Below are 20,604 nucleotides of genomic sequence, written 5' to 3' on the forward strand. Positions count from 1 at the left end.
CTGCATTAGTTAATATGCTTTTATTTGTTTTTCAGTATACCCCCCTCTAGTTATTACAATTGGTCCTCTATATAGACCTAACACCCGATCATTATGTTTTTGCCTTTTTAAATTATATTTACCATGCCAGTTTTACACATTAGGAAGGTTTGCCCTTTAAGATGGCAATGTAATTTCCGGTTTGTAAATTTTACCTGTTATCTATCAATTTAATATGAGGGTATTCCCTGTCCCAAGATTGCCACTAATCGTATACATGGCCTTGCCCTTCTTTAAGACAGTGCTGGGCCAGAAGTGGCATTCTGGCCCTTACATTGCCTTGTTTTTGCCCTTCTAGTCTATACTAATGGCTTCCTTTTTTTAAGATGGCGTCAAACCGGGAGGTGAAGTTGTGGATCCGTTCTGACCCTGGAAATAGCTATATAAAACACTGCTTTTTTTTTTTTTTACATGCAAAACTTTTATACTCCTGATAATGCGCGCGTGTGTGTGCGAAACAGCTGTAGAGGTTTGCTTTGATCTATCGCCTAAGAGACTGGCGGCACATTATGTAAGTGAATGCTTACTATTTATGCACAATGTTTTATGCCCGAGGTCCTGCCGTCACTTTCCCTTGCTGGATTGGCGGCTTTTTACGCATTATTGTTTTAAAGGTTTTTTTTGTTTTTATATGTTGGTTCGCCAATAAATACTGCACCATGAGATTTTCTTTTTTGTCGTGGTGACTCATTGCCTTGGATGGGAGGTGCTGAGCTTTTTATATTATGAGGAGAGTCTTTTGTGTGCTACAATCCATATATCCTAACACACTTAAAGAGACCTTGGATTGGATAGAGGTGGAAGGTGTGAGCAAAGGATAACTACATACTTCTGATGACTTGGATCCTGTAATATGCAAGATTCTTAGACAAAACTTTATCTGGAGAGTGTGTGTCTTTTTGTTACTGGTGGAGGCCGCACTGGATGACAAGCACTGGAGGTGGGAGGACCACCTTGAATATATTACCTTCAATTTTTTGCACAAGACTCACTTTGAACATAATTTTTACATTTATACTGTATAAGATGTGTTAAGCGCTGCAATTTTTTGTTACTTCCTGACCAGACAAATTTTCAGCGCTCTCACAGTTTGAATGACAATTACTCAGTCATCCAACACTGTACCCATATGAAACTTGCGTCCTTTTCCCCCACACAAATAGAGCTTTCTTTTAGTGGTATTTAACCACTTAAGGACCGCCGTATTGCCAATGTACGTCATTACAATGGCACAGGCAGGCACAAGCACGTACATGTACGTGCCTGCCTTCCAGCGGGTGGGGGGGTCCGATCGGACCCCCTCCCACTGGATACGGCGGTCCGGTTCACTGCAGGAGCGATCCGTGATGAGGGGATGGCCGTTGGTTTCTGGCCACCCCCTCTCGATCGCTCCTGGCCAATGAGAAGCTTTCTCCCACTGTGTATTGTATACACAGAAAGGAGGAAGTGATGTCATTCTCCTCGGGGCGGTCTTTTTGACCGGACTACGAGGAGAAGACAGAAAGTAAGTGCACCAAAACACTACTCTAACACATAGGTACACAAACCCCCCCCCCAGTCACAGTGTCACTGATTGCATTGATCATTTATTTACTGATCACTGCATTCAGTGTCAGTTGTAAAAATAAAAACTGTCAGGGCAGTTAGCGTTAGGTCCAGGGTAGCCCCCTATCACCCCCCAATAAAGGTTTAACCCCCTAATTGCCCCTAGAGTTAACCCTTTCACCCCCTTTTGCCAGTGTCACTAAGCGATCATTTTTATGATCGCTGCATTAGTGTCACTGATGTCGCTAGGTAGCTAGTTATTTTTTTAGGTTCACCGCCAGGTTTTTATAGCGCTAGGTCCCCCCGATATACTACCCAATAATGGTTTTAACCCCCTGATTGCCCCTAGTTAACCCTTTCACCCCCTTTTGCCAGTGTCACTAAGCGATCGTTTTTCTGATCGCTGCATTAGTGTCGCTAGGTAGCTAGTTTTTTTTTTAGGTTCACCGCCAGGTTTTTATAGCGCTAGGTACCCCGATATACTACCCAATAATGGTTTTAACCCCCTGATTTCCCCTAGTTAACCCTTTCACCCCCTTTTGCCAGTGTCACTAAGCGATCATTTTTCTGATTGCTGCATTAGTGTCGCTAGGTAGCTAGTTATTTTTTTAGGTTCACCGCCAGGTTTTTATAGCGCTAGGTACCCCCATATACTACCCAATAATGGTTTTAACCCCCTGATTGCCCCTAGTTAACCCTTTCACCAGCGATCACAGTATAAGTGTCACTGGTGACGCTGGTTAGCTAGTTAGTTATTTAGGTTCCCCGTCAGGTTTTTATATAGCGCCAGGGACCCCCATATACTACCTAATAAAAATTTGAACCCCCTGATTGCCCCTAGTTAACCCTTTCACCAGTGATCACCGTATAAGTGTTACGGGTGACTCTGGTTAGTTTGCTTTTTATAGCATCAGGGCACCCACCATTTATTACCCAATAAAGGTTTAACCCCCTGATCACCCGGCGGGTGATATCAATTAGGTTTTAGGGTCAGGGTCTGCGTCGCCCCAGGCAGCGCAAGGTTAGTGCCAGTACCGCTAACACCCACACGCAAAGCATAAGCCTCCCGTAGTGGTATAGAATCTGAACAGATCAATATCTGATCAGATCTATACTAGCATCCCCAGCAGTTTAGGGTTCCAAAAAAAACGCATTGTTAGCGGGATCAGCCCAGATACCTGCTGGCACCTGCGTTTTGCCCCTCTGCCCAGCCCACCCAAGTGCAGTATCGATCAATCACTGTCACTTACAAAACACATAACTGCAGCGATCGCAGAGTCAGGCCTGATCCCTGCGATCGCTAACAGTTTTTTTTGGTAGCATTTTATATTTAAATCTGGAAGGGAGTGCTTGGTTTTCAGGGTCCCGTACGTGGCTGGGCTCCCAAAAAGTCCCCATGTGGTATCCCCGTACTCGGGAGAAGCAGCAGAATTTATTTTGGGGTGTAATTTGACTTATGCCCATAGTGTGAGCAATATATCATGTAGTGACAACTTTGTGCAAAAAAAAAAAAAAAAAATTGTAAAATTCCTGCAACTTGTGGCAAAATATAAAATACTTCATGGACTCAACATGCCTCTCAGTAAATAGCTTGGGGTGTCTACTTTCCAAAATGGGGTCATTTGGGGGGGTTTTGTGCTATTTTGGCATTTTATGGCCTTCGAAACTGTGATAGGTAGTGAGGAGGGAAATCAAAAATTTGCACCCTTAAACCCCGTACACACGAGAGGACTTATGTCCGACAGACTTCCGAAGGAGTTTTGCCGGAGTTACGACAGAGTTCTGACGGACTTTTCGACTGAGCGGACTTGACCACACACAATCACACCAAACTCCGACGGATTCGAACGTGATGACGTACGACTGGACTCGAATAAGGAAGTTCATAGCCAGTAGCCAATAGCTGCCCTAGCGTCGGTTTTAGTCCGTCGGAATAGCATACACACGAGCGAATTTTTCGGAGGAACTGGGTCCGGCGGAGTTCCGTCGGAAAAATTTGAAGCATGTTCCATTTTCTAAAGTCCGTCAGACTTTTGCGAATCAAAAGTCCGTTGCAGCCCACACACGATCAAATAGTCTGACGGAATCATTCCGTCGGACTTTGGATGTTGAAAAGTCCGCTCGTGTGTACGGGGCTTTAGAAATCCTGAAGGCAGTGATTGGTTTTCGGGGTGCCGTACGCGGCTAGACTCCCAAAAAGTCCCACATATGTGGTATTCCCGTACTCAGGAGAAGCAGCAGAATATATTTTGGGGTGCAATTCCACATATAACTATGGCATGTGTGAGCAATATATCTTTTAGTGACAACTTTTTGTAAACTTTTTATTTTTATTTTTTTTGTGTCATTATTCATTGGGACAAAAAAAAAAATATTCAATGGGCTCAACATGCCTCTCCACAACTTCCTTGGAGTGTCTACTTTCCAAAATAGGGTCATTTGGGGGGGTTTGTACTGCCCTGCCATTTTTAGCACCTCAAGAAATGAGATAGGCAGTCGTAAATTAAAAGCTGTGTAAATTCCAGAAAATGTACTCTAGTTTGTAGACGCTATAACTTTTGCGCAAACCAATAAATATACGCTTATTGACATTTTTTTTACTAAAGACATGTGGCTGAATAAATTTTGCCCTAAATGTATGACTAAAATTGAGTTTATTCGATTTTTCTTATAACAAAAAGTAGAAAATATAATTTTTTCTCCAAATTTTCGGTCTTTTTCCATTTATATCGCAAAAAATAAAAATCGCAGAGGCAATCAAATACCATCAAAATAAAGCTATATTTGTGGGAAGAAAAGGACGCAAATTTCGTTTGGGTACAACATTGCATGACCGCGCAATTACCAGTTAAAGCAGTGCAGTGCGAAATTGTAAAAAGACCTCTGGTCCTTAGGCTGTTTTATTGGTCTGGGGCTGAAGTGGTTAATCACTAGTGGGTTTATTTTTTGTGCTATAAATAAAACATACATTTTGTGAAAAATAAAAAAATCCTTTCTTTGTTTCTGTCATACAATTTTGCTAATTAGTAATTTTTCTTCATAAATTTTGGCCAAAATTTATACTGCTACATATCTTTGGTAAAAAAAACCCACATTAGTGTATATTATTTAGTCTACAAACTATGGTGCCAATCACTGAAAATTTATCACATCTGATCAGGCCTTCAGTACATCAGGTGTATCTCATTTCTTGAGACACTAACAAGTCAGGAAAGTACAAATACCCCCCAAATGACCTCTTTTTACAAAGTAGACATTCCAAGGTATTAAAAAAATAGCATGGTGAGTTTTAAAGTTGTCATTTTTTCCCACAATTCTTTGCAAAATTAAGATTTTTTTTTTTTTTTTTTTTTTTTACACAATTGTCATATTATCAGGTTATTTCTCTCACACAGCATATGCATACAACAAATTACACCCCAAAATACATTCTGCTACTCTTCCCGAGTATGGCGATATCACGTGTGAGACTTTTACACAGCATGGCCACATACAGAGCACCAACATTGAAGTAGTACCTTCAGACGTTCTACGAGCAAAAATGACGCATCTCATTTCTCAACCACCTATTACACTTTTGAAGACCCTGGAGTACCAGGACAATGGAATTTCCCATAAAATGACCCCATTTTGGAAAGCAAACACCCCAACGTATAATCTGTGAGGCATAATGAATCTTTTGAACAGTTCATTTTTTTCCAGAAGTTTTTGGAATATGTGGAAAAAAAAAATTAAACACATTTTATTTTTATTTATTTTTTTACACAAAGTTGTCAATTTATAAGATATTTCTAACACATAGCATGTATGTAGCAAAAATATCGAGTATGGCGATACCACATGTGTAGGACTTTTACACAGCCTGGTCTCATAGAGAGGCTGAACATTGAAGTAGTACCTTCAGGCGTTCTAGGAGCATAAATGACACATCTCATTTCATTCCTACCATCACACTTTTGAAGTCCTGGAGCACCAGGGCAGTGCAATTACCCACAAAATGACCCCATTTTGTAAAACAAACACCCCAACGTATATTCTATGAGGCATGTGCTGCAAATAGGTACTTGGGTACTCTGATGGGCTGCAGATAGGTACTCTGATGGCCTGGTGACAGGTACTCGGGTACACTGATGGCCTGGTATTTGGGTACTCTGATGGGCCGTGACGGGTACTCTGATGGACTGTGAGTGACAGGTACTATGAGGGGTGGTGACTGGTCCTCTTTATTGGGGGCAATCAGTGCGATTGGTGTACACTGTAAGCAGTAACGAGATGTTACCGCAATCTCCTCCTCACACACGATCGGTGTGTGAGGAGGAGAACCTGGTAACATCTCTTTACCGCGGTTTGTTTACATTTTAGTGATCAGCTGTGAAACGATCACGTGGGTAAACAGCCGACCAGTCGCTGTTTACCAGCGCCGTGAACAGTGGGAGTGTGACCATCTGTGATCGGCTGTGACTTCATCATGGCCGATCACGTGGTAAACAGCCATAACCAATGGCTGTTCACCCCCTTCGGGGGCGTGCGGTGTCTCCGTGACACGCCACCACCGAAGAAACAGGGATGCGCGCACATGATCGTGCGCATTCCCTGTTTAAACATCAGACATCATATGACGCCCTCCAGCCACATTAGGTCCGCCGCCTGGCCGTCATTTGACGGCCGGGAAGTAGTTAAAGTGGCAAAGCAAACCATGTCCAGAGCATGGTGGTCTAAGCTATCAATATCACAGGTCAAAATTGCTTGGTACCTAAAAAATTGAATATCTCTCATAGTCATACTGGAGGGAGTCTGTGAACAGGTTCCAGAAAGTCTAGACACCATGGATAACTATTTTTTAAATGTTTGTGAATTCTTTATTAACTCTCGTTCACTTCCATACACAAAAATGCCTACCTAATGTTTGTAGAGCTGTCTTACTCCAGGGTACTCTCTCTGCCACTTTATATTTACTTTACACTTCTTTGTAAAACCTGTTTTTCTTCTACCAGAGACACACTGGTAAAGGCTGTTATAGGCGAGTGGGTATCTGGGCATGTAATATATATACAAAAGTACACCCTACAAACTAATCTATAGGCTTTTTACCATACAAACATGGGCCTCCTATACTCTTTTGGTTGAATACTCCATACAATAGCAAAATTCTTGTTCTAAGAATTTAACTCTTATCAGTAATACCATCTTGCTTTGTTTTAATGTGTTTTATTGTAACTTGAAATTTTTTTCAATAAAAATTGATTGAAACAGAACAAAAAAAAAAAAAAAAAAAAAAAAAAAAAAAAAAAAAAACACAGCGTGACCCCAGGAATTGTGAATCACTATAAAATAAAGCGTGACTAAAACAAAAGTATATTTAACTTACAGAGCAAGTCCTGACTTGCTGTACATGGCTCATGTCTGCCACCACCAAAAAAGTTTTTTTTTTTTTTTTTTAAATCTTAAAAACAAAACAAAAAAAGTCTTCAACTTGAAGTATGCTGCATCCCAATAGAATCTTGTGTTTGTAGAAATATTAACCGTCTTGCTGTTGAACGAAAGGGTTTGGAATAGCCTCCATGCCATCTTGTGGGCATATAAGAACCACAGATGTCCCTCTGCAAACAACAAGTCCAAGTTGTCGTGTGTCTTCTGTTAGCTTGTACTGATCATCTGGATCTGTAATACAAAAAAGTAAAATATTTTAATGACCTAAATTTATGCTTGTATTAACACATACTGACAATTGGTTTCATTTAAAAATTAAACTATAATGAAGCACTTGAAACGCTAAGGTTTCTGACACATCTGGCAAGTTTGGCGTTTCCTAACTTTTATCTATATTATCTAGCATCTCAACTGGTCCATATTCATGATTGGCTTCACCTGGTTGCAGCAAATGCATGTACTACTACCGAAGAAGCCATTGCCTCTTCCTAGAGACTCTCCCTACATAATATCTCTAGAGGCCGGGTCCTGGCACATCCATATTAGCTACTTCCCTTTCATTATTTCACTCAATTGTTTTGAAACTATCTAAACAATCTTGGTCGACCTCTCCCAATAATCCTCTGTGGTTCAATCCAAGTCTGCAGGAACTGTACTCCCTACCCGATCACAATCGCTGGCACTCTAAGGAGTAGAAAAGTGGTTGTAAACCATTACAAACCACTTTGACCTACAGGTAAGCTTAGATAAGACTTACCTGTAGGTCCAAGAAACATCTCCTAAACCTACACGGTTTAGAAGATATTTACAAAAAGACAGGCACCGCCGTCTACGGTGCATGCACCGTAGACAATGGCGCCCAGGCACACTGACCATGCCGTTAGTGGCTGGAGCAGCGGTACCCAAAAGAAGATGGAGGCTCTGTACTACAGGGGACAGCGGTGACATTGCTTGCTCCTGTGTGAGGTAAGTGACACATAATGGGCTACTATGCGATGCATTGTAGCCCATTATGCTTTACCTTTGCAGGGAGACAAAGAGGAAGTAAACCCATTAGGGTTTACTTTCTCTTTAAACACCCATGTCATTTATATGATGCACAGGGTTTTAGATCTTTCTATGAACTATGTTTGACCTACCACGCTCCTAACCTGTTCTATTATTAGTTTCACCATGTTTGTTTTGTGCCCAGTTTGGCTCAGACGACCCTACAATTATACCCCCCATTGGAGAAACGGCTAAGACACCCTGATCCCACTAAACTCATCTCCATTTACTATGCTACCCTCACAACTGATTTTAACCCTAGATTCGTATGGCTCAGACAAAATGGACATCTATGGACATTTCCCTCACAAAATGATTACTGGTTGGAATTTAGTGATATGTACAAGACCTCGGTTATCTTATCCAGGGACCGAATTAAACATATCAAAATCGTTCACCACTCTCGCCTTACTCCAGCTAGGTTACATAAAATGGGGTTAACACCCTCGGCTGAGTGCTTCTGAGGCTGTGACCAAACTGCTGACTTCCTACACTGTTTCTGGTCCTGTCCTGTGGTTCAAGACTTCTGGGCAGATGTAGGTTCTTTCATTTCCTCAGCAGTGGGTCTCCTGAACATTGTTCATCCCAAGAACTGCCTTCTAGGCATTTTTGGTTACTTACACATACTGTCCCATGCCAAGAGACTACTCCGCATTCTGTATTTCTGTTAAAAAGACCTTCTTGGAAGGGAACACAGACTCCCCCGAAATCCCTCTGGTTAAAAGTTAATTTGTGGATTCTATATCACTGTACAAACTCACATTTGAACTCCGGAAAAGGAATAAGACATTCCACAAAATTTGGGGTAGATGGATAACTAGTCCTGACACTTAACCCAGAATGAATACATTTTAAAGTAGGTTCTTTCAGAAAATGCACTTGCAGGATATAATAGAAGTCTATGGCAAAAAGTGCAGCTTACCCAGGAAAGTTTCAGGTGCATTGAGCTGCACCTGCAGTGCAGGTAAACCACAACACATCAGTGTGAAAGCAGCCTTATAGGGGGCTCAGAACAGCAAGTATTCATTTATATGTTCCTATTACCCCCCCCCCCCAACCACACCTGTACAAACGTCGCAGTTATACACCCTGTCATGTATGGTGCGTGTAGCACCTGCCAAGCATTAACTATTTAAGTGAATGAGGGTGCTTTGCAAGTGTCCTGCAACCCTGTGCAGTACAGTAAACAAGGGGTTAAAGCCGGCAGTGTTATATTCCTTTCTTACCATCTGCTTTAAACCCTATGACCCCACAGAAGCATGGAGTCGTGGGGCACTTGCAAAGGTGTTATGTGTACACCTTTGACAAACAAGATATTTGGGGGGCACACCCAAAAAAATAAATAAAAAAATAAAGCATAAAGATGGTGCTGCCATAAGACCATACAACAGAACAAATATATTACAGCGCACACATGCAAAACATTATCAAAAAAAAAATATGGGGATTTGGTCACACCATATTGCTATACGGTGCTCATTAAGTACCTCTCATTAGTGACCACCTGTGTCATGTTGAAGACCTCATGTTCTCCCATATAGAGAGGAGTATAGCTCCCATGGTTCAGAGAAGTAGGATCTCCTAGTCTACAGTGCCTTGCGAAAGTATTTGGCCCCCTTGAACTTTTCAACCTTTTGCCACATTTCAGGCTTCAAACAAAGATATAAAATTTTAATTTTTTGTGAAGAATCACCAACAAGTGGGACACAATTGTGAAGTGGAACGAAATCTATTGGATTTTTTAAACTTTTTTTTAGCTAATAAAAAACTGAAAAGTGGTGCGTGCAAAATTATTCGGCCCCTTTACTTTCAGTGCAGCAAACTCACTCCAGAAGTTCAGCGAGGATCTCTGAATGATCCAATGTTGTCCTAAATGACTGATGGTGATAAATAGAATCCACCTGTGTGTAATAAAGTCTCTGTATAAATGCACCTGCTCTGTGATAGTCTCAGGGTTCTGTTGAAAGCGCAGAGAGCATCACGAAGACCAAGAAACACACCAGCAGGTCCGTAATACTGTTGTGTAGAAGTTTAAAGCCGGATTTGGATACAAAAAGATTTCCCAAGCTTTAAACATCCCAAGGAGCACTGTGCAAGCGATCATTTTGAAATGGATGGAGTATCAGACCACTGCAAATCTACCAAGACCTGGCCGTCCCTCTAAACTTTCAGCTCAGACAAGGAGAAGACTGATCAGAGATGCAGCCAAGAGGCCCATGATCACTCTGGATGAACTGCAGAGAACTACAGCTGAGGTGGGAGAGTCTGTCCATAGGACAACAATCAGTCGTACACTGCACAAATCTGGCCTTTGTGGAAGAGTGGCAAGAAGAAAGCCATTTCTCAAAGATATCCATAAAAAGTCTCGTCTAAAGTTTGCCACAAGCCACCTGGGAGACACACCAAACATGTGGAAGAAGGTGCTCTGGTCAGATGAAACCAAAATCAAACTTTTTGCCCACAATGCAAAACAATATTTTTGGCATAAAAGCAACACAGCTCATCACCCTCAACACACCATCCCCACTGTCAAACATGGTGGTGGCAACATCATGGTTTGGGTCTGCTTTTCTTCAGCAGGGACAGGGAAGATGGTTAAAATTGAGGGGAAGATGGATGCAGCCAAATACAGGACCATTCTGGATGAAAACCTGTTGGAGTCTGCAAAAGACCTGAAACTGGGATGGAGATTTATCTTCCAACAAGACAATGATCCCAAACGTACAGCAAAATCTACAAAGGTATGGTTCACAAATAAACGTATCCAGGTGTTAGAATGGCCAAGTCAAAGTCCAGACCTGAATCCAATCGAGAATATGTGGAAAGAGCTGAAAACTGCTGTTCACAAACGCTCTCCATCCAACCTCACTGAGCTCGAGCTGTTTTGCAAGGAAGAATGGGCAAGAATTTCAGTCTCTCGATGTGCAAAACTGATAGAGACATACCCCAAGCGACTTGCAGCTGTAATCGCAGCAAAAGGTGGCTCTACAAAGTATTAACGCAAGGGGGCCGAATAATTTTGCACGCCCCACTTTTCATTTTTTTTTATTAGTTAAAAAAGTTTCAAAAATCCAATAGATTTCGTTCCACTTCACAATTGTGTCCCACTTGTTGGTGATTCTTCACAAAAAATAAACATTTTATATCTTTATGTTTGAAGCCTGAAATGGGGCAAAAGGTTGAAAAGTTCAAGGGGGCCGAATACTTTCCCAAGGCACTGTATGGATAGTGTAGGACCCACTAATCATGGGGTACTTTGTTGCAGTAAGTGGGCTTAAGCACCATATAGCAATATGGTGTGACCAAATCCCCATATTTTTGGAAAATGTCTAGGTGTTTTTAAAAAGCCTTGCTGGAGGTAAATGTTAGTTTTGCATGTGTGAGCTGTAATATTTTTGTTGTGTGCTCCTTTGTCTGCTGCCTCAGCAGCTAAAAAAAAAAAAAAAAAAAAAAAAAAAAAAAAGGGGGGGGGGGGTAGTGATTGGGGGAGGTAAAACTGCAACTCAACTGTAGGGTGTTACCACCTCCCAACTTTGTGTGTGAGCGAACCCTAAGGGAGCCGCTGCCGAATGCGACTAAGGGCTCATTCATAAATGCAGCAGGCACTGCTGCTACTCTAAAAAGCAAACAGAGTGTGTTTGACAGGTGGTGAGGAGACAATACGTTGCCTCCTCACCACCTGATTTAGACTCATGATTTCCGTGCAATGTACACAATAGTACAGCAATTAGAGGTTTAAATCAGTAGTGAGGTGCCAACACTGTGCCCGGTGATCTTTTTCTTCTCCCATGTTGTTTTCCGGTAGATCTCCGCATCTTTAAGGTTCCCACCCCTGTTGTATATAGTGTATGGCCACCTTTATACAACTAAAATTAACTAGTTTGCCTTTTTAGTGCTATTAATTGTTAACGGCACCCCAAATGCAGAAACACACATTTTGCAGCGTGAAAAAAAAAAATGCAAAAAAACGCAGCAAAAAGCATGAAAACCCCAACACACCAAAATATCTTAGGAGTTACTTTTCCATATGCAGCACAGCCCATTGAATTCAATTGGCTACCCTATGTGCGTGTCAGAAAAAAATTAGCGAAAAAAATAAAATTAAAAAAAACACGTGTGCTTCCACAACGGTTAATGTGAATGGGGCCTCAAAGTGAAATTGGAGCTTTTACTCAAGAACAATGTGGCTCCATTCACATTGGTGCGTTTTCAAACGTATGGCAAAAGGCACAGAAAATGCTTTTTCTGTAGCCAATTGAATGCACTGGCACCCCAAGTGTGTGTAGCAGGCGCACATTTGCAATGTGGCAAATGTGCTGCAAATTCACCAAAAAAAGCAGGATAAAAAAAAAAAACGAGGCACGCTCTGCTTTATAAGAAAAGTTCTATAGCTTCTTTGGGGCATATATCACACATAGGGCAGCGCATTAAAGTAAAACGATACAAGAGCCTGAGTTCCCGCTACGCAGAGATGTGAAAGGGGCCTGACAGTGTCTCCAACCACTCCCTTCCATGTACTTGTATAAAGATGGCCATACACTATGTACAGATTATACAATATCTGTAAAATTTCATTTAGATCTTACCAAAACTATGGAATAGGAGAACCCACCTGAACAATCTACTCAATTTGGATCAAAACAGACAGGCTCTTGCACTGCAAAGCTGATGGTAGATCTAAAGGAGATATTACAGAGGATGTGTAATAATGAGGTGGTATATTATATATAAATAAGGTAGCTGTGGTTCGAACAGGTAAGCAGGCACTATTCTGTGATGCATAAGGAAGTGCATGATGGGATATGAAGCTTTCAGAATAGTCACATCTAAATCAGTGTCATTAGTACAGTGACAGTTAACCAGGTCCCCCCCCCCCCCGCCAGCGTGAGTTACTGTTAGACTGCCCGAGAAGAAGGAAGGAAGAAGGAAGAAGAAGGAAGAAGAAGAGAAACCAAAGAAATCCCCCCCCAAAAAAAATCATGCACACCAGTCAATATACACGTATTGGTATTTTCTTTTTACCAAAGACATGTGGCAGAATATATTTTAGACAAAATGTATGAAGAAATTTTATTTATTTTTATTTTTTTAATTGGATGCGTTTTATAATAGAAAGTAAAATAAATGTTTTTGTTTAACATTTTTTGGCCTTTTTTTGTTTAAATTGCGAAAAATAAAAAACTGTGGTGATCAAATACCACCAAAAGTAAGCTATATTTGTGTGGAAAAAAAATTATATAAAATGTAGTTTGAGTACAGCGTTGCAAGACTGTACAATTACCAGTTAACTTAACACAATGCTAAATAGCAAAAAATGGCCTGGTAATGAAGGGGGAAAAAGTCTTTTGGAGCTGAAGTAGTTAATAAGCTGCTGCACAGTGGAGATGAGCCAAGGTAATCACTATCATGGCTTATCTCAGTTTAATAAACACACACTTGTGTTTCTGTTTTGGATTAAGTTGTTAAATCACTTTCTGGCTTGTTACATTTCTAAGGTACACCAGCAGCCACATCTAACAGTTTTGGGTTGTACCCCTTACTAAGCCAAACACTGGCTTTTCATGCCTTCTAATGCATTCTCAATACTGTAAACAAATGGACTGCCCTGAAAACTCTGAATTGGAGAGCCAACTATCAGCCTGGGTTCACATTACAGCGAACACAGACACTGCATGTTTGCACCCGCACAATGCGAGTTCAGCCATACAGATGTAAGGCTGAACTCGCATTGGATTTGCACAAGGTGCAGGGACCTCTCACCCATGCCATCCGATTCCACAGCTCGCACTGATCTGTGAACTGTTCTGTAGCGTCATTAACATTGTATCGACAACCGCAGTTCGCAGAGGACAGTGTGAACTGCCTGCAGGAGAGATGCGATGCGGGAACCAGCGCTGGAATCATGCTGGTTGCTGCATCGCTTCAGTGTGAACCTAGGCTCAAAGACCCCAACAATCCTGTGGAGCGATTTGTCCCATTGTCATTAACCCTAAACAAGTCACTCAACATGTAGCGATAGGTTTCCCAAATAAAGGAATTTGAGCCCTCTACAGTCAGATATAAAATTCTGTGACAAAGAAGACAAAAGTTAAAAGTGGTTGTAAAGGCATTTTATGCATAAAGGTAAAAAAAAAAAAAAAACAAAAAAAAAAAACAACTGTGTGCAGCAGCAGCCCCCCCCCCCCCCCCCCAATACTTACCTGAGCCCTCTCTTGATCTAGCATTATCCACAAGAGCCTTGCCTCTCGGGGACTCACACTCCCGATTGGCTTTTGGCAGCAGCAGGAGCCATTGGCAAACACAGCTAGTGAGCCAATCAGGGGTTGGGGCCAAACTGAGGCTCCATGTGTGAATGGACACACAGAGCCGTGGGTCGATAGCGCACCTGCTTGGGTGTCCCAGAGCAAGCTGCTTGCTGTAGGGCACCCGGCAGGAGGGAGTAGCCAGGAGCACCAGCGAGGGACCCCAGAAGAGGCAAGTATAACATGTTTTTTTGTTTGTTTTGTTTTTTTATAATATAAAAGGGGGAAGGCTTTAGAATCACTTTAACACTCACCTCTCATATACTCTATGGTCCCATCCAATACAAGGTTCAATAGAGGATCAAATCCCTTGAGAACTCCACTTGCTGGAAAAAGGAAAAAGTAAAAATTCTGGCAGCAAACAGGCATTTAGTAGCAGCATGCACAAAATCATCACAAAGACAACTTTAATATGTAAAATAATCAATAATACACACTAAATGCCTACTGGGAATGTCAAAATCAATTATTCCTAGTGTATCTACTGAACACCTATTAAAATGTCAGAAAGCAATTCACGCACCCCATTTAAAATATAGCCTTTCCAACTATAAAATTCTTGTATCGATGTCCGTGTCACTAATGAAAAGATTCTTCTCACTTTCTGTCCCAGTGACACAACAGAATTTGAAGGCACCAATAGAGATATACAGACAACGATATATATTTAACTATCCATTAGCATTCTGGTCAGTACTCTGAAGCCTGTGACTGATGTGGGAAAGGCTGGCTATGTGCATCCTTAAGGGCCCCATTCATGTAATGCTTTGAGTTATAGCACAGCAATAACGCAACTAACGTGTTTTAAGCCATGCACCTTAAGATATGGCAAAACCAGACGTGCAATTTATTAAACCACTTCAATACAGAGCCCCTTCACCCCCTTCCTGTCTAGGCCGATTTTCAGCCGTGTTGTATTTTGAATGACAGTTGCTCAGTCATGCAACACAGTACCCATATGAAATTTGTATAATTTTTTTAAAACAGATAAAGCCTTCTTTTAGTGGTATGTAATCGCCATTTTTTATTTTTTTTTGCTAAACAAGCGAAAGACTGAAAATTTTGCAAAAAAATAAGTTTTTCTTTGTTTCTGTTATAAAAATGTTTTAAAGAAGTAATTTTTCTCCTTCACTGATGTGCACTGATGAGGAGGCACTGATCATCAGGGGACTAGCAGCCAAAGAAGAGGTTAATAGTGCCTGTGTTGCAGTGCTTCTGAAGCGCTGCCCATTCATTTCAACGAACAAGGCGGTGTTGGAAGGCTGTACACAACGCTCTAACACCACCCCAAAGATGCTACTTGCAGGACTTTTTTTCCCGTCCAGCAAGTGCACCGCCCCAGTGTGAAAGCACTCAGGCTTTCAAACTGGGGAGGCAGTTTACAGGCGCTACTTTTAGCGCCATAATGCCTGAAAAGCGCCTCAGTGTGAAAGAGGTCTTAGAGTACAAGTGATTACAGGTCAACATTGTGATCAGGTTTGCCTAACAAACCAATCGAGGAGACTGCAATCTTCCTAAATTTGATACTTATATAAAGTTGATAAAAGCAGAGTGCTTTGCCTGAGCTGTGTAAATACATGCAACTCTCTCACAGTACCCACTTCTTCCATACATACCTTCTCTGCCACCCTGAAATTTCACTCGAATAGTCTTGTCTATGTATTTGGACAGGTCAAGTATGCTTTCCTTTTTCTTCTTTTCCTTGTCCTAGACAGGATAAATCAAAAATCGAAATAAAGAAGGCCACTTTGTATTTCAACTTTGAAAACATAAGCTTTGACATTGTTCTAGTACAGATATTTCTAAACTACAATATCTTTTCTTAGGCCTCCTTTACACCATCATTCGTGCATCAAAACTGCTGGGGAAAAAAAAAAAAAAAAATGCGTAGGTTTGACTTTCATAGGAGTATTTGTGCTTGTTCACGTGTGCAGAGACATGAATTTTATTGATGTAGGTTTCCACAAGAACACAAAGTAAACAATTGTTTTTATTTTTAAGTTAAAAAAGTGTATTTTTTCCAAAATAATTGTGCTTGTAAGACTGCTGCGCAAATACGGTGTGATAAAGTATTGCAATGACCACCATTATATTCTCTACGGTGCTTGAGTTTTTATTATATATATTTTTTTTAATTATACATACACACACACACAAACACATTTTATATTAATATATACATATTAGAGCTGGGCGATTTTCTCAAAAAACAAACTGCAACTTTTTTTTTTAAATTAGATTACGATTTTTTTTGATGGACACAGCGCTGGGTCTGGCCTTGCGGGCTAGGCCGAAGCCATGGCCTCTCCTAAAAACTCCCCACAGCTCCTCAGGACCGGTGCAGCGTCAGCGCCGGTCCTGGTGAAAATAAAAATAAAAATTGATTTGCTGAAAATTTGAATCGATTTGACCTCTTAACTCGATTCAAATCGATTTTTTTCCCCAGCCCTGTTGCACTTAAAGGGGTTGTAAAGGTTTGTGGGTTTTTTTTTTCCACATTAATGCATCCTACTTACCTGACCCCTCGAACTTGACCCATTGGGATGTGCTGTCTCTCTGTCTGGGGTTCTCGGCTGTTGATTGGATAGATTGATAGCAGTGCAGCCATTGGCTCCTGCTGCTGTCAATCAAATGAAATGACGAGAGGGCTGGGGGGGCGAGTCCTGCATTCGGCCTCTATGGATGCTGAATTCTGGAGTGCGCCCGCAAGGTAACCCCCCCCCAGGAGAGAGCTTCTCCCAAGGGGTTATCTGATGTGGGGAGTCGCGAGAGGGACCCCAGAAGAGCAGGTTCGGGGCCACTCCGTGCAAAACAAGCGGCACAGTGGAGGCAAGTATATGTTTCTTTTTAACTAAAAGAACCTTTAGTGTCACTTGAGGCACGGTGGCAGCAAAAGAGGTAAAGAACCCCTCAGGATGCTCCATACTTTCAATATAGGGAACGGACTCTTCTAGCCAAATAGAGTGGGAATATTTTAGTAGAGATTCCTTTACAGGGAGAGTTAAAGACTGGACATTAATTACACCTGACTTGGATACGTGTGAGAGAGGAAAAGAGGGGGGGTGGTGTAGTAGGGAGGGGGGAGATGGGGGGGGGGGGTGAGGAGAGAAAGGAAGAGATACGGTTTACTTTTATTTAAATTTTTCTCTTTTTTCTTTCTTCTCTATCTCTTTTGGGGTATTTTTCTGTCTATAGAGGCGGAACCAGGTTGTGTTTTTGGAGGGTGGGGAAGGGAAAGGGAAATAAACGGAATATATCTGTAATGAGAGAAGGACTAGGCATTGTAACAATTAGCATTAATTAGGAATCAATTAAGTAAAATTGATTGTATGTTGTGGAATAGGAATTGTCTTACAATACAACCATATCACTGTTTTGTTTATGATAAAAAAAAAAAAAAAAAAAAAAAAAAAAAGAACCCCTCAGCTCCTGTTTGGAAATGTTAAATGCTGATCTTAACAGACGTGCCGATTGTCACTTTATACAAGTTGCTAGCAGGATTTCAACAACCTTCAGGCTGGGTTCATGCCTTTGCCGCATGTGGCTCACAGCAGGGGTCCAGCGCACCCTGGTTCACAGTAGGGATGAGCTCAGTCGTGTTCGCATGGACAACAAGCAGAGCCCGCCAGGAAGTTGGCGCAGCGCTAATCACAGGCAGCGAGACATTTCCCGATCTCTGCAGCCGCACATCGGGACAATGTCTCACTGGCAGTGATTAGCGCAGCACTGCTCCGACTTCCTGGCGGGCTCTGCACATGGTCCATGCGAACACGCCTGAGCTCATCCCTAGTTCACAGTTTCAGCCCAAAATTTTGGTTGAATTCGGACCTGAAACAGAGCAAGTGACGCACGTTTTTTTGTACAAAATGCACCGGACCCGCTGCAAAGATATGTGAACGGACTCCATAGAGAATCGGTCAAAATCTCCTGCTATCGTGAATTGGATGTGGAGAAGCCCTCATACTATTCGCAATGGTGTGAACCCAGCCTCAAGTAGTACTTGTACTTCAGAGGGTGGTGAGGGGTTGTTAGGTCATCTCCTCACCCACCACCAATTTTAAACTCCAAAATCCTGCATGGCACACGATTGCAGGGTGTGCCCCATTCAGGTGTATTTCTAGGTGTCTTGTTCACGCTACAAAATTGCAAACAAGTGCTTTGCATTGCACTGCGTTAATCTGCAATTTAACACAAAGCAAGTTGTGAACGCATGTAAACAATGGTTTGTCTCATCCCTGTAATATTCTGCAGAACAGCTTGTTCCTTTGAAAAACAGACTTGCTGGCTAGATCACCAGATGAAACAATAAAAAAGAAAAAGCAAAGAAAGCCTAAAACAAACGAATACAGCCTTAACATCTAAGTATTGATGAGCTGCTTATTAGTAAATGTTGCCTGCGGATTATTACAGCCCTAATCTCCCCCAAACACATGCCACTAGCAGGAACAAGTTCCATGTGGTCCAAGCGCTACTGTCTGCAGACCACCACACAGTCTATTTCCATATCCTACAATACGAAACGTGCTTTGAGACTACAATTCCTAGGAATTGTAAAATAAATAAATAGAATAAACATGCTACGCTATCACTATTCATTCCATTCACAGCAACACCTACCGCCATCTTTCCGCGCCTTTACCGCCCCGACCCGGGCTCTGCCACTTTTACCCTTTCATGGGGGGTGACCAAACGATTCCACTTCCCACACAACTCCTAATCCTCACCCCGTCTTCAGTCTATTTCCGCAGGACACGATCTAAAAAGCTGCTTCTGTAACTCTCCACAAAACTGGCAACGCGTCTACGTCTGTATTAAACACAAACGCCTATGTTTGCCTCCTATTTTTGGTAGCGTCCAAAAAAGCTGGACAATGTTGGCCTACATTTCCGTCTGGTTTTTTTAGGCTGCAATACAGGAGCCATTTTTGAGAAGTACAAAGCCTGAATTCTAACGGGTGTTGGCCTTCACAAACATGGCTGCCAAGTGTTAATACATTCACTAAACAACCGTGCTCTAGTGCAGGTCGGTTCATTCAACTTTATTATACCGACAGAGCATTTGCATTAATTTTGTATTATTTTATCCATGCTTAAATTAATAATAAGTGTACAAATTCTTTAACCACTTGACGCTTAAACCTCCTTAAAGTGGAGTCCCAGGCTTATTAAAAGTCAGCAGCTACAAAAAGTGTAGTTGCTGACTTTTAATAAACAGACACCTGTTCCATGGTCCAGCGATGCGGCCGACCGGGGTGTCGCTCCTCTCCGCCGGCGCCTCCATTGCCACTCTGGGCACACGATAGCTTTCGGCTTCACGGCAAGCACGCACGGCGCATGCGCGAGTCACGCTGTGCTACCTGAGTGAATAGGCGATCTGGGACCTGCCGCGTGTCCCAGGAGATCGACTAGAGGGAAGGGCCGCCTAAGGCGAAAGGAGGAGTTGCCTTGGTGGTCCCTGGGCGGAAGGAGGAAGTGGGACAGGAAGTCCCCCTCTTAACCAAGCCCCCCCCCCCCCCAAAAAAAATTACATGCCAAATGTGGCATGTAAGGGGGCGAGGAGTGCTTAAAGCGGAAGTTCCATTTTTGGGTGGAACGCCGCTTTAATAACAAGATCAATTTTCAGCTTTCGGTGCTCTCACATTTTGAATGACAATTACTCAGTCATGCAACACTGTACCTATTCAATTTTTTTTGTCCTTTTTTTCACACAAATAGAGCTTTCTTTTGGTGGCATTTAATCACCTCTGAGTTTTTTATTTTTTGCGCAATAAAATAAAAAGTCCTGAAAATTCTGTAAAAAATGCATTTTTCTTTGTTTCTGTTATAAAATTTTGCAAATTGGTCATTTTTATTCATATATTTTGGCCAAAATTTATACCACTACATATCTTTGGTAAAAATAACCCAAATCAGTGTATATTATTTGGTCTTTGTGAAAGTTATAGAGTCCACAAGCTATGGTGCCAATATCTGAAAATTGATCTCACCTGAAGTACTGATGGCCTATCTAATTTCTTGAGACCCTAACAAGCCAGGAAAGTACAAATGCCACCCAAATGACCCCTTTTTGGAAAGTAGACATTCCAAGATATTTAGTAAGAGGCATGGTGAGTTTTTTTAAGTTGTCATTTTTTCCCACAATTCTTTGCAAAATCAAGATTTTCTTTTCTTTTTTTTCTCCCAAAATTGTTATATTAGCAAGTAATTTCTCACACACAGCATATGCATAGCACAAATTACAC

General features: G+C 41.7%; 1 protein-coding gene across 1 annotated transcript; it reads right to left on the bottom strand.

Annotated features, from left to right (window-relative positions):
- Nucleotides 1-5,315: 5,315 nt before the first annotated feature.
- Nucleotides 5,316-19,181, bottom strand: LSM7 (LSM7 homolog, U6 small nuclear RNA and mRNA degradation associated). The gene is made up of 4 exons (XM_077476270.1): nt 18,981-19,181; nt 15,980-16,070; nt 14,618-14,689; nt 5,316-7,245 (listed from the first exon to the last, which is right to left on the bottom strand). Exons 1-4 carry the CDS (start codon nt 18,984-18,986, stop codon nt 7,103-7,105), a joined length of 312 nt encoding a protein of 103 aa, XP_077332396.1. The 5' UTR covers nt 18,987-19,181; the 3' UTR covers nt 5,316-7,102.
- Between the last annotated feature and the right edge of the window lie 1,423 nt (nt 19,182-20,604).

Source organism: Lithobates pipiens, unplaced genomic scaffold (genome assembly GCF_037356315.1).
Source record: "Lithobates pipiens isolate NorthernLeopardFrog02 unplaced genomic scaffold, aLitPip1_a1.2 Scaffold_13, whole genome shotgun sequence".
NCBI lineage: Eukaryota > Metazoa > Chordata > Amphibia > Anura > Ranidae > Lithobates > Lithobates pipiens.